At 34.9% G+C, this 14651-nt stretch overlaps 3 protein-coding genes across 3 annotated transcripts; all 3 read left to right on the top strand.

Moving 5' to 3' along the window:
• The first annotated feature begins 400 nt into the window (after positions 1-400).
• On the top strand, positions 401-2349 carry LOC123541486 (uncharacterized). Its single transcript, XM_045327022.2, has 3 exons — positions 401-541; positions 1004-1124; positions 2198-2349. Exons 1-3 carry the CDS (start codon positions 455-457, stop codon positions 2323-2325), a joined length of 336 nt encoding a protein of 111 aa, XP_045182957.2. The 5' UTR covers positions 401-454; the 3' UTR covers positions 2326-2349.
• On the top strand, positions 2332-3936 carry LOC128556324 (uncharacterized; the record flags this gene model as incomplete). The annotated part of the gene is made up of 2 exons (XM_053541056.1): positions 2332-2519; positions 2804-3936. Coding segments are annotated over 2 exons (894 nt in total), but the record flags the coding sequence as incomplete, so codon positions are not given.
• Positions 3937-8321: 4385 nt separating this feature from the next.
• Positions 8322-12160, top strand: LOC123545672 (uncharacterized). The gene is made up of 3 exons (XM_045331987.2): positions 8322-8478; positions 9247-9352; positions 9678-12160. Exons 1-3 carry the CDS (start codon positions 8401-8403, stop codon positions 10982-10984), a joined length of 1491 nt encoding a protein of 496 aa, XP_045187922.2. The 5' UTR covers positions 8322-8400; the 3' UTR covers positions 10985-12160.
• Positions 12161-14651: the final 2491 nt, after the last annotated feature.

Genomic DNA, 14651 nt, shown 5'->3' with positions numbered 1-14651 from the left:
ATATTTAAACAGTGAAGTGATAAACGAAACATCTATAAATTTCCCAGAGTTTTACGCACATGATGCAACAATGTTAAAAAGTAACATTGTAAGTTTACTTCTCGTAACATGAATAATACATTGAGATAAAGGGCATAGCTTATTTGCAGCACAATTTATCACATAAAGGAAATGCGCAGACTTTACGTGTTTACTTACAAAGTCAATAATACATGCGAAAAATATTGAATTTCAAGGTATTCTTCTTTCATTGCTTTAAATTACAATATAATCAAAGTTGTATGATATTCGTAGGATTGTATATCTGACCTAAATATATTTATTTATATATTCTCCGTAAATAATCGGCAATGCGTAATTGTGCATTCCATTGACCTCTTTTTCATTTTCAGAAATTCGAGTGACATACAAAGATAAATGAATTGCGCAGTTATTACGTAGTCCGACAGGAGAAATGACTGAATATTACGGACCTATCGCAGTTGTTCTGGATGAAGATATCAAGCGTGCTTCAAAAAAAATTGTAGAAAGTAGAGAGGAGGTAAGATCATTACAAAATCTATTATGTTTCTTACACTTATAAAAAGTAATCAGAGGCGAAAATATTATTGACTTTGATTGCATTTCTGGTATTTCTACCATACTAAGACCTATATTTACAACACTAGAGAAAGTAGCTGACGTATTGTAATAACATCTTTAGTTAAGCTTCACTTTTGTCCTTGCATATTTTTTCGTAATTTACAAAAAGAAAGAAAGTTAAAAATCGCTTAAACCATATTCTGAATCATTTAGTCAGTAAATATGAAAGCTGAACTTTGTTCAATGACGTTTCTTGATTTCTTCACTTTTGATAAATGTAAAGCCGGCAAACTTATTGCTAGCTCAGTAGATCTATAAAAGACACCATAATCATGAAGACTTTTTAACAGGTTTAGAATTATTTTGAGATAGCTGATTTAGCAATCTATTTCTGTATTGTTCCCATGATATTGTTCAAAAGGATGATGTCAGACCGCCCGGAGTGTTTGGGTCAGCCCTCAATTACTGGCAGAGACCGATCACCGATTTTGGCGATAGAGATCACCAATGGCTAGCCAGTCTAAAGGCGTCACCCTATATAGGTATAAATATATTTCCTTCATGATTATGCAATGTGCTTTTTAGATTTCATCACTAGTATATATAAAAGTCTAATACTAGGCTTCTTCATGCAGTACCTTGATCTGCATAATGGTATTCGGCTCGAGTGAATTTTGTCAGACCTGGATACCACAAAGTTCAACTCGTGACGTAATTATCATTTCATTTCGTCAAACTCAGCCATTTCCGAAAACCGGCGTATTCGGTAGCGAATTCACAGCCGAACAGAAATTTTATTTTCAAGATTATCTTTTAATTAGTTGTAGGTAATATATTTTTCTTGTAAACAGATGTCAGTTAAGTTTATATCTAATAAAATCTGCAGAACAGATGCTGTTAAGTATATACATGTACACACGGCATTTAACACAGTGTGTATCAAGTACATGCATGCACACACGGCATTCAGCACCGTGAAGTTGTACTTGATTTGTCCGCCAAGTTCACCCGTGACGTTAATAAAAGAACAGGCAAATGAAACTTATAATATATAGAGCAAAATCTCTCCACAAAAATGAATGTTTTGCCTATTCAAAAGCAGTTCCTTATAAAATAAAAATCAAATGAAAATTTGACTGAGAAGATGTGCTTTCCAATAAATGCTACCCGGAACTTATGATGTGACATATCGTGTGTTGCGGAGAACCATGCACAAGAGATAACTATTTTCTGTTTCATTATTAAATCATATCTCTTGTTAACAATCATGTCTGGAAAACTGAAATACCTCGATTACGCCGATTTTTAATACCTGTTGCTTGGGACTCTGATAACGGACCGTCAGGGGAGGTAACTAGTTACGGATATGGACTAGATGATGATTGCTCTGAGTCTGATCCAGCCTAAAAATCCACGAGAGCCGAATGCGTCATTGCAGGTCAAATTATTGTTCTTACGAACCTTTTATTATAAACATCTGCCTATTTAAACAAAAGTTACGGTGCATAATCAATTATCCAAGTTATATGTGAAACAAGTTCTACACCTTGATGCATTAATTAAGTTTTCACACATTTATGTCAAAACTTAATTTATGTTTGATCATATATTTTAGGTGAAATAGACTTTGGACGTAAGGAATGGGCCCGATCTCGTGATGCTGTCGATGCTGTCATGGAGTTGCTACAAATAGAAATGCGAGCCAAGGCTGCAACAGATTATGAGCATCTTAGAATCGATTAATACATTCGTCAAGGCAGATCACGAGATGGTTTGAAAGTCATCAGACCGGATGAGTTTGATTCAGTTATCGAGTTTCATATCGAGGGACTGCAGCTTTCAGAGAAGCGCATTAACAAGAATAGAAAATACGTTCCAGGCTTCTGCTATCTTCAAGTGGAACAAAGGCGCGATAAACTACAAGAAAAGTATCCGAAGCTATAGCGGGAAGATGTATTTCAAGAAGACGAACAGGGATACATTTATCTTAGTTCTAGAAAGTTGCATCAAGGAGTATTTTTGTCCCTCATCGATCAATCCTGTCGTTCTGTTGAAGAGAAAATTAAAGCAATGAAACGTTCACGGCACGTTTGTTTTGACATTACTCGCCGAATGAACCCCCCTGCTATCAACATAACTATCCATCTTGACGATGATGCTAACGATTTATTTATGAGGCAAGGTCAGATTAGAAACCGCAATGAAATTGTCCGAGAAATTGATTAGACATTGTTCCTGCACTACGTCTGAGAGTTGATGAACATACCAGATACAATGGCAACTCAGTAAACGCAGATATTCATGCTGTCTGCAAATGGAAAGAAGAAGATGCAGAAAAGTCCCTAGTAATTGCCAATCAAATGTTGGTTTGGCATATCAATTCAGCCGGCTATGAGAGATACACTTTAGATGTCGCAAGAACAATCCAGAAACATAGATACATACTTACGGCACACCGAATATTAAAGACCTATTTCACCAAAACAAAAGCCGTCGCAAAAAGTGAGAATCGATCACCTCCACCAATTGCCACGGTCTTAAAATCCTACCATCTAAAACAAATAGCATTCTATCTGATTCTTTATGCTTGTCATCTCTATCCGAGTACACGAATTGATGGCGTCCAACGAGCTCTCGTTCTATTCGTTAACATTTTGCATACAAGTCTGGAGAAGAGACACCTGCCACATTTCTTTTACTCTAATTCTGGTATACGGAACATGTTCCAAGGTTATCCTACACAAGAGGGAGCTCTTCGTTTTGATTTGTATCGGAAAATTCCAAATGAATCACTTCGCCAAGCTGAAATATCTTATCAGAATCATCTCATCAAAGATATAGGCTTTGGGATGACTGGCGGAGATCATGACATTTCAACGTTGAGATCGAAATTTTCAAACGAAATTGAGCAAGGTGTCTACTTCTAATGAGAACAGAACTTGAAAACATAATGTTTCTGAAAATATTAAGCTACTGTTGGTTGATTTTGTTCGCAATGTCAATGAAAAATCATTTGCAAACTCATTGCTATTTCAAGACTTTCAAATGTAATGTTTTTTGTATAAAGATTAATTCGGTGCTGTTTTGGGGAGTTTGTCGTCACGAAAGCGCATATATTTTAATGAAAGTTTGGGACATATGCTTGACGTGTAATAATACATGTAGTTTTACATTTATGTTTTCTTGAACAAATAGATATTGCAATAATTCATATAAATTATACTGTTTTTAGCTGAATTTTAATAATATACATACGTTTATGACTCTTGAGGAAAATGCATGTATTCCAATAATGTTCCAATTATGTTATCAAAGCAACGGTTTTTATCACTTTGCAACAATTCAATTGTTGATAAAATTGATCATAAATGTTGATTATACAATGTAAACATGTGAAAAATAAAGAACGTTTAAAATTTGTTCATGTGCTGGAGCAATGATTTATTAGTAAATATATTGATGAAACAAATATATATGTATAAACCTCAGATAAGATTAGTCAAAATAGTAATATAATATTCTTTACTCTTAACTGTAGGATCTATATTTGAGGAAAAACAACTTAATGAAACAAAATCCCTTCATTGTCATTTTATACCATTTACATTGTTATTTATGTTCCATTGAGTATTTGTGAGTCAGTAGGTATATACTTTCGGACCCTAGAGTTGTTCCCCTTTTCCTTAGCACTAACAATAAATAACACCTACGTAAATTAGTTATGCAGTGAACGAAACAGGGTCATTATGACCCCTTCTGAAATTGTAGGTATTATTATATCTAAAACGGTTATACAATATTACATGATCTATACGCCGATTAAAATGCCATTTTTATGGCGTGCTAATATCGAAATGAACTTATTACAAATTGCGTAAATATTTTGCTAAATTTTACTATCGTAATTCTGATTTAGTTTTAAAATTCAATAGTAATTTAAAGACACTTCTGCGAGAAGGTATTTCTAAACCCGTTTTTTATGGGGATGTGGTTTACAAACTTCGTAAGATCTTGGGTCATGGTAATTTTCCAAATGTATTTGGTAAAATTATAAAACGTTTTATTAAAAGAGGTTACGACCCAACTGTTTTGAGACATACCGCATGTTTAGTGTTCAACCCGTTTACAGTTTTGCTTGTGTCTGACGGAAGAGGGGGAGGACTCTATGATAAGCAATTTTTAAATCCTACCAGGACTGAACTGTTTTGATATCTGTCTTCTGGCCTGTTTCGTCGGGCCCTTAAGTGTGTTTCTCTTGTTGCTCTGTCTTCTGAAAAGGCATTAAGTTTTTGGTTCTAAAGGTTTGCTTTTTACATATTTATACACGAGCATTTTTGTGTTTTACATGCCATGCCTTTTTGTTTCTATTACATGTGTTAGAGATTCACCTGGAGGGGATTACTTTTATTTACACTGTCCCGTGTCTTTGGAACATGGTGGGGGTAAGAGTGAGGTTGGGTGCGCACCATAAACCGGTTTAACTCCCCAGTGGTGTTTTTGCCACTGACCGTTCCAAGGCGGTGCCCCACTGTGTTCCTTTGTTTGTTCGTTTTGTCCTCGTGTGTTGGCTTTGTGTGTGTGCGCGTGTATGCGTATGTGTGTGTGTGTTTGTGGTGAGCACGTCTGCGTGCTGTAGGTTTAGTTTTGGGGAGGCTGCGTTTTTGGTACGTGGCATTTCCTGTTTGATATTTGTCTTTGTTTTTTTGTGTAATTTCAAATGCCAAATGCTAAGGTAATTTCATCTTTTAAGTCGTTGCAAAATTAAAATATCAAAAATATTGTTAACAAGGAATGGATTTATCACTTTTTCCAGTCTTCTAGATTAGAATATTTTGTAAAGATCCTACTTCACCAGTTTGATAACTTGGCATCATATTATTTCTTCCTATTTTCTTGTCGAAATATCTAAAGACTTGCATGGTATAGATCAGGATCCATAAACGTTTTTAAAAGGTTGTAAAAGACAATCTTATCAAACATCATTTAAGGCTATATGCCAAAAGTCGCATAACCACATCTTCCAAAAACATCAAGATATACTAAGAAAATTCGGTTAATAAAAAGGTAGGGTAGAGTGCTTTGTTGTTTGCTAGATCGATCCAATATGGGAGTTTATAGATAATGTTGGTAATGTCTTTCATGTTAATAGAATTTCATTAATTATGACATATCTCAGATATTTGAATACATATGTCGTTGAGAGCATAAATTAAGTATATGGTGCACAGATAACAATTTCTCTGCCTATTTCTAAAAAAGTCGTAAATATACAGTCGCATAATTCGTTTTATTAAACAACGAATATCGTTTATAAGAATACAGATGAGTAGCTGCTATCGTATGCAATAACACAACCAAGTCTAGAAAAAGCAATTAACCGCTTCAGCCACAGTAGTGGTCATGTTTTAAAATTTTGTGTTGAAGGGTATTTTGGCAGTAGACAGTGAATAATCTTGCGAAGCAGTCATCAAGCGTAGTTATAAGTTTTAAGAACTTAATGCAAAAGAAATAAGTTTACATGAAAATAAAACTTTAGAATGTTAGTATGTATACACCACTTGCATTTAACTTTTTCAAAATAACCTGTATGTTTATGTAAGAAATTATTTTTATTTTCTAAGAGAAATCATCGCCTCCCCATTAAATAAGGTCGATGGCAGAATATAAATAATTTTGCCCATATCTATTCTTTATATGAAGGAGGATTTTAGAATACCCATGTTATAAATTGCTGCCTTGTTCCCTCGTAATTCGTTTTCTAAGCAGGTGTACAGTGTATAGTGATATCAGTCAAAGAATACGAATGTCTAAAAAGAGAAACGAAAATTCCTACTGAAGTGAATGCTAGACGGAAATCCGGTACGACTTAAAAAGGGATAAATGACGGCCATTCGGAGTTATGATGTAGATTTACTAATGGATGTTTGCGCGGATGTTAGGACTGAGAACATACATTATGTGGCAAGTTGAGAATGTGATTGTCCGTGACAAATTATATCATTCCCGCTTTTTGCGGAAGGACCCAAAATTAACGAAAGTAGAAAACGTAACATGATATAGGTATTGATGTTGGTTATCAAATAATCCTGTAATTTTAGCTTCATTGGAAAGCTATTGTATGCTTGTTTTATTCTGTTTCCTGTCCAACAACTGAACTTCAACACTATTTGCCCTAGCGTACCTTTCTCTGCACGGCGAACTTCCTTTTATAGGAAATGCCTTTGTTAAGAACGTTTAAGGGAAAAGAGAAAACCCTTTTAATTATTTTGTATTTGTATTTTATATTTCTTCAAAAGAACGTTAGTAACATAGGCATATTTTGTGTCTCTGGCCGAATTTAGACGAATAAGAAATATTAAGCTTGTTGGAACTGACAGGATTAAAAACATATTCCTCTTTCCTTATAAGATCATCAGAATATCTTATTAGTGATGATCGCCATTTTTTATTTTCAGAGACATCTAAGTCTTCTCTTACGCAACAATAATCATTTGGCAACATATTTAGTGCTTTCGTGAAAAGAAGAAAAGACTCATGCATATTACGTTTCAGTGGATTAATATGAAAGTTTAGAAATACAACATGTTTTTCGAAACATCGTGAGTTCATGTTTTATTGGTTTTAAGATTATTTTTTTGATTCAAATATATTTTTACTTATTTAATAAACTAACACTATTATTGATGCTTCAATTCAACGTCATTAGTATTAGTCCTCTATTATAAGTTCTATTTTCCTTTTAAATGCCTACGGTAGATTCTAGCTTATTTCACAAAAACGGGTGCGCAAAATATCGCTGTGGGTAACGTTTACTTAACTTCTGCATATATTTGTTCCACTAGCACCAACCTAGAAAGAAAATGTCACTGTACTTGTTATACCTTACCACTATGTATGTTATCAGAACCGTAGCCATGAACGAGAAAATATACTTACTCATTTCAATGACGCATTTCTCACCTAAAACGTTGTGTACGGTCAATGGTTACTATGTATACTGAACAAGAAATAATTTTTCGTCCATCTTTCAACAGTCATATGGTTTCAAAATATTTCTTATCGCAGATACGGTCAGTGTATTTTATGTTGTCGTAAACTAACTTGACTGTAAGAGTAAACTATATCTGGTAGTTTTACATTTAAACAAACATACTATTTTTTATTTCATGTTTTGTCTTAATTTACCCATTTTATAGTTTCTTATCAATGAAAGATAAATTTGATATTTTTCACTGTGAAAATACCGCATATATTTCACTATAAGTTTTCGATAATTCACCGAAAAGCATGTAATAATTTCTTATATATACTGGTGTACTTTACTTATGCATTTTATAATCACATTTATCATTAACACTTACAATTTTTGCTGAAAGGATCTGACATGCCGTTATTATAAATGTGCACCTGTTTTATTAATACACGTATCGTGCTCGATACACTATTTAACACATAAAAGAAATGCGCAAAATATGAAATCTAAGTCAGGCATATAATTCTGATATATTTTCATTTTTATCATAATTACATGTATTTAAATTGTTAATACATTCAAACCACCATGTGACAATTTATAAACCTTTAAGATATTTGTTTAAATTTGTCCACAGCCGTTAAAAACTACGAATGCTTTATCTGCTATGCATTATTACAATTGTAAATACGATAGCCTTGACCTAAATAATTGTATTGATATATTCCCTGTGAATAAACGGGTGACCTTGATGTCCTTGATTTTCGGAAAAGCCATTTGGCATACATAAATTAAAGATTAATCATTTAATTGCGCACTTATTACCTGAAATAAGAAAAGACAAAATGGCTGTGAATTATGGAGGCGTGTCAGAGGAAGATATTAACCGTGCTTTAAAGGCAGTTGCAGAAAGTGGTGATACGGTAAGAGTATATAGACATTCTAGTCAGATCACAACTATTATAAAAATTTCTCTTGCTAGAAATTAAAGCTTCCTTTAGTTCTTAACAATTTATATGGAAAATGTATTGATTAAAAGGAAGTGTAATAAACGCGTAGTAATGTAGATATATTGGATTATTTTTAAATATTTCGTTCTAGACATGCGCTTGTGATTAAGACATGAAAACTGGTTTATATTCGCTTCTTCATGTTTTTTAAACATAACATCATTTGTATTGTGCGTAGGGATAATATTATTTTGGAATAAGTAGATCATACACCTCATTGACATTGAGCCAGGCAATGTTTAGGTGTAAATTGAGAAAAGGATGACAGCCTACGATGAAATAAATACCATGTCAAAATGCCATTGTCACTACAATTCTTAGATTGAACATAGCTATATATAAATCAAGTTCTTGAATAATCTTCTGTATTTGGAATGAGTCTTAATATTTTAATCACTTGCGCTACTTAATATCTCATATACATTTATTATCAGGTCAAGACATTTAAACGCCTTCTAGTCTACATATGGAAAACTGGGGCATAAAATCACTAACAGAAACACTGCTGAACCATGGTTTACCACAAATGCAAATAGCAACAGCTATTACTACTTTCATTCAGTCATTTTAATTCGTCTATATTATCCAACGTGTATGTGTTCCATGATATTTCATTCATATCAAAAGTTAATGAACAATGATTACGTTTAGATTTTGCATTCTTTGAAGACTCTTTTTCAGGATGATATAAGTCAACCCGGCCAGCTTGGGTCGGCTTTGAATCAGTGGCAAAGACCTATCACAGACTTTGGCAATGAACCTCAGTGGGTAGCGTCACGTTATATTGGTATGCTATATATCAATACTGTATTAAGTTGAAAATATGTAACCTAAATGCAAAACATAGATAAAAGATGTATATACACAATAATACAAAATAATGAAGCAAAAAAATGATGTTTTATGAATATACAAAGTGACATATAAACTAAATAATAAAGCTTGAAAAACATTGATTTTGAGTACGAATAGATCAATAATGAAAAAGATGCTTTTTAACAAAAGAACCTTTTAAATTCAGTGGTATGGTATGTTAACTATACACTATAAACTTTATATTAACGGACCTTTAAGACAAAACCAGTATATATCTTTGTGTCCTATACTTGTAGGTGAAATAGATTTTGGGCGGAGAGAATGGGCTCGTTCGCGAGATACAGTTGATGCAGTTATGGATTTGTTACTGAAGGATTTGCGAGCAAGGGCTGCAGCACATTACAAACACTTGAGAATTGATTCATACATCCGTCAAGGCAGTTCACGTGATGGCTTGAAAGTTATCAAACCGGACGAGTTTGATACACTAATTGAGTTTCATATCGAGGGGTTACAGCTATCAGAAAAGCGCATTTTCAAGAACAGAAAATACGTCCCTGGCTTTTGCTATCTTCAAGTAGATCAAGGACGCGAGGTTCTTCAGAATAGGTATCCAGAGCTTTGGCAGGAAGGTGTCTTTGAGGAAGACACCCAGGGAATCATTTATCTCAGCTCACGAATGTTACATCAGGCAGTATTTGAATCCTTGATCGATCAATCTTCCCTTGCTATTGAAGAGAAAGTCGTAGCGATGGCGTGCAGACAGAATATCAATTTTCACATCACGAGAAGAATGAACCCACCCGCTGTCAACATAAGAATCTGCTTCGACGATGCCGCTAATGAACTGTTTATGAGGCAAGGTCAAATACGAAATCCTAGTGAAGTTGTCCGAGAAATAGATTTGGACATTGTTCCCGCCATACGTCTAAGAATTGATCAAACTACACACTACAACGGTAATCCAGTAAATGCTGTCGTACATGCTGTCTGCAAATGGAAAGAGGAAGATGCTGCAAAGTCGTTGGAAATTGCAAACCAAAAAATAGTATGGCACATCAATTCAGCTGGCTACGAAAGATACACTTTAGATGTTGCACGAACAAACCAAAAACAGCGATACATACTGACGGCGCTACGCTTATTGAAAACATACTTCACAAAAACGAAGACGATAGCCAAAAATGAGAATCGACCTCCTCCGCCGATTACTACAGTCTTGAAGTCGTATCATCTGAAACAGATAGCATTTTATCTGATCCTATACACCTGCCACATCAATCCAATACAGATTTATAGTGCTAAACGGGCTCTTGGCTGCTTATTGTCCCTACTACGTACTACTCTCCAAAGGAAACGGCTTCCACACTTCTTTTATTCCAATTCGCTGATCCAGCGTATGTTTACATACTACCCATTTCAACAGGATGCTCTTCGGTTTGATCTGTTTCGGGGTATTCCTTCTGAATCACTTCACCAGGCCGAACTTTCGTATGAACATCACCTTTTAAATGATCTAGGGTTCACACAAAATGGAGATACTGAACTTCAGAATTTAGTTTCTGGTTTTTCGAGGGAAATTGAGAATGGCGAATATTTTTAAAAGCAAAAAAGCTTGAATTGGTTACAGGACGGTGATCGTTGATTAACAAAACAATTGTAATCATTTATGAAGTTCTGGTAGTTAAACTAGAGCTTCATCAAAAACCTGGAAACAAGTGGTCAATTGTTCAAAACATTGAAACGGTGCAGACAAAACATAAATTAACCTCTGAGGTAAGCTCTAACACATTTCTAATTTGATGTACATTGCACACACGGCGCCTTTATCTTACCATATTCAAGAATGATATAGTTTTGTTCAAGATATGTTACTTTTAACTTTTAACTTAAACATGATTATTCATACCTTTTTTCCCCTTTATAATGTATAACACAAATAAGTGCAAAACTGATGCTCATGCGAATGTTTCATACTGCTAAAAATTAAGACTTTGGTGTCTCTAAATAGTATGAGCAAATCCGTCTGATAAGCTCTGTAGAAGGAGCAAAAGGCTGTAGGTCAAAAGGTCGAAATTTCTATCCAAGGACAAGGCAAATGTTTTTCATTATCATATAACAGTCGAAACAGTGTCATCCATTCATGCCTTCATCCATTGGAAACAGTTAAACTGTATTACATATATTGTGTTATACAGCCAGCCAAAAAGAACCTAAACATGATATTCCACTTTTTCTATTGTATTATCAAAGCAGCGTTGTTTGTGCCGTGTGGCGGTCGTAAATATTTTCCTCATACTTTTAATCAAAGCTGTTGTATTTCGTTCTCTTAAATATTTTTTTAAACAAGCACTGATGTGCAGTTATTAAAATGATTTAGAAAATCTTATCCCACTATTTGTCGAGCATTTAGTTGTACTGTGCTTAAATTCTTAATATACAGTTACCACTAGACCTAAAAGGAAATAATGATAAAACTATTAAATTGACCTTTAACTGTGATCAGAATATCCAGTGAAGCTTGGAGTGGAGTGAATAGAAGTATATAGTGAAACAGCGTGTATTGAAGTGAAGTGATTTATTGAGTGAACACTGAATTGAAGTGGAATGGTATAAATGCAGAATAAAGCGGTTTGGTTGATTGCAACAAGTCCACGAGTGAAAGTGAGATCTTGAATTCATGTGGTTGTACAGCAGTAAAAATTTGACATGTAGGTGATTGCGTACATAAATATAAACTAATAAAAACAAAGCAAATGATTTTCTGTAAATATTAAACATTAAACCGTGTGTCGTCCTAAGAATCGTCCGTCGTCCAAATTTTTACTGAAACATCTCTGAAACTGCTGGTCAGAATAACACCAAATTTGGTCTGTAGCATCCTGGTGAGGCCCTCTATCAAGTTTGTTCAAATGGGGGCACTTGGATTTTAGGGACCGCTAGAGCTAAAAATAGAAATACTTTTAAACAACTTCTTCTCATGAACTGCCAAATGGATCTTCATCAAACTTGGTCTGTAGCATCATTATAAAGTTCTCTTACATATTTGTTCAAATGGGGATACTTGGCCCCTTTTAGGGGCCGCTAGAGCTTAAAATAGAAAAAAAACTTTAAACGACTTCTTCTCATGAACCTCTTAATGGATCTTCATCAAACTTAGTCTGTAGCATCATTATAAGATCCTTTCCCAAATTTGTTCAGATTAGGGCACTTGGACCCATTTAGGGGCCGCTAGAGCTAGAAATAGAAATATATTTAAACAACTTCTTAACATGAAGCGCTGGATTGATCTTCATCAAACTTAGTCTTTAGCATCATTATATGGTCCTCTATCAAATTTGTTCAAATGGGGGAACTAGGCCCCTTTTAGGGGCCGCTAGAGCTAAAAATAGAAATACCTTTTAACGACTTCTTCCCATGAACCGCTTAATGGATCTTTCATCAAACTTAGTCTGTAGCATTGTGATATGGTCCTCTCCCAAGTTTGTTCAAATTGGGACACTTGGCTTCTTTTAGGGTCTGCCAGAGCTAAAAATAGAAATACCTTTAAATGACTTCTTCTCATGAACTGCCAAATGGATCTTCATCAAACTTGATCTGTAGCATTGTGATATGGTCCTCTCCCATGTTTGTTCAAATTGGGACACTTGGCTTCTTTTAGGGTCTGCCAGAGCTAAAAATAGAAATACATTTAAATGACTTCTTCTCATGAACTGCCCAATGGATCTTCATCAAACTGGGTCTGTAGCATCACTATAAGGTCCTCTCACATACTTGTTCAAATGGGGGCACTTGGCTTTTTTAAGGGGCCGCTAGAGCTAAACATAGAAATACGTTTAAACGACTTCTTATCACAAACTGCTTGATTGATCTTCATCAAACTTCGTCTGTAGCATCATCATTATATGGTCCTCTCCATTTTTTTTCAAGTAGGGGCATTTGGCCCCTTTTAGGGGCCGCTAGAGCTAAAAATAGAAATACCTTTTAACAACTTCTTCTCATCAACCGTTTGATGGATCTTCATCAAACTGGGTCTGTAGCATCACTATAAGGTCCTCTCATATACTTGTTCAAACGGGGGCACTTTGCTCCTTTAAGCGGCCGCTAGAGCTAAAAATAGAAATACGTTTAAACGACTTCTAAAAACAAACTGCTTGATTGATCTTCATCAAACTTCGTCTGTAGCATCATCATTATATGGTCCTCTCCATTTTTTTCAAGTAGGGGCATTTGGCCCCTTTTAGGGGCCGCTAGAGCTAAAAATAGAAATACCTTTTAACAACTTCTTCTCATCAACCGATTGATGGATTTTCATCAAACTTGATCTGTAGCATCATTATAAGGTCCTTTCTCAAGATTGTTCAAATGGGGGCACTTGGACCCCTTTTAGGGGCTGTGATGGCTGAAATTGAAATACCTTGAAACGACTTCTTCTCATGAACCGCTTGATGGATCTTCATCAAACTTGGTCTGAAGCTTCATTATATGGTCTTCTCCCAAGTTTTATTAAATGGGGGCACTTGGTCCCTTTACTGTACAGCAGCTGTTACAAAAAGTGTTCAGATCTTGAGCATTTTTCAAGTGCATGCAGTCCCAAGATTTGTTCGTACGTACGAACAATATTCCAAATGCATACAGATTCTTTTTCATTTGTACGTACGTACGAACAGCTTAGGCTGTTTTAGAAATTAATTGGATGTCTGAACATTTTTCAAATGCATACAGTCCCCAGATTTGTTCGTACGTTCGAACAAATGTGAGAACTGAAAATTAATCTTTATGCAAATTGGAATTTTGTTCGTACGTACGAACAAATCTGGTGACTGTATGCATTTGAAATATGTTCAAGATGTCCAAACAATTTCTATAAGAGCTTGGGCTGTTCGTACGTACAAACAAATGAGGCTGTTACAGAAACTGTTCAGATCTTGAGCATTTTTCAAGTGCATGCAGTCCCCAGATTTGTTCATACGTACGAAAAAATGTGAGAACTGAAAATTAATCTTTTTGCAATTTGGAATATTGTTCGTACGTACGAACAAATCTGGAGACAATGCATTTGAAATATGTTCAAGATGTCCAAACAATTTCTATAAGAGCTTGAGCTGTTCGTACGTACGAACAAATGAGATTGTTACAGAAACTGTTCAGATTTTGAGCATTTTTCAAGTGCATGCAGTCCCCAGATTTGTTCGTACGTACGAACAATATTCCAAATACATACAGATTCTTTTTCACTTGCTCGTACGTACGAACAGCTTAGGCTGTTT

Source organism: Mercenaria mercenaria, chromosome 1 (genome assembly GCF_021730395.1).
Source record: "Mercenaria mercenaria strain notata chromosome 1, MADL_Memer_1, whole genome shotgun sequence".
Taxonomy (NCBI): domain Eukaryota; kingdom Metazoa; phylum Mollusca; class Bivalvia; order Venerida; family Veneridae; genus Mercenaria; species Mercenaria mercenaria.
This window is presented reverse-complemented; position numbering and strand designations above follow the sequence as displayed.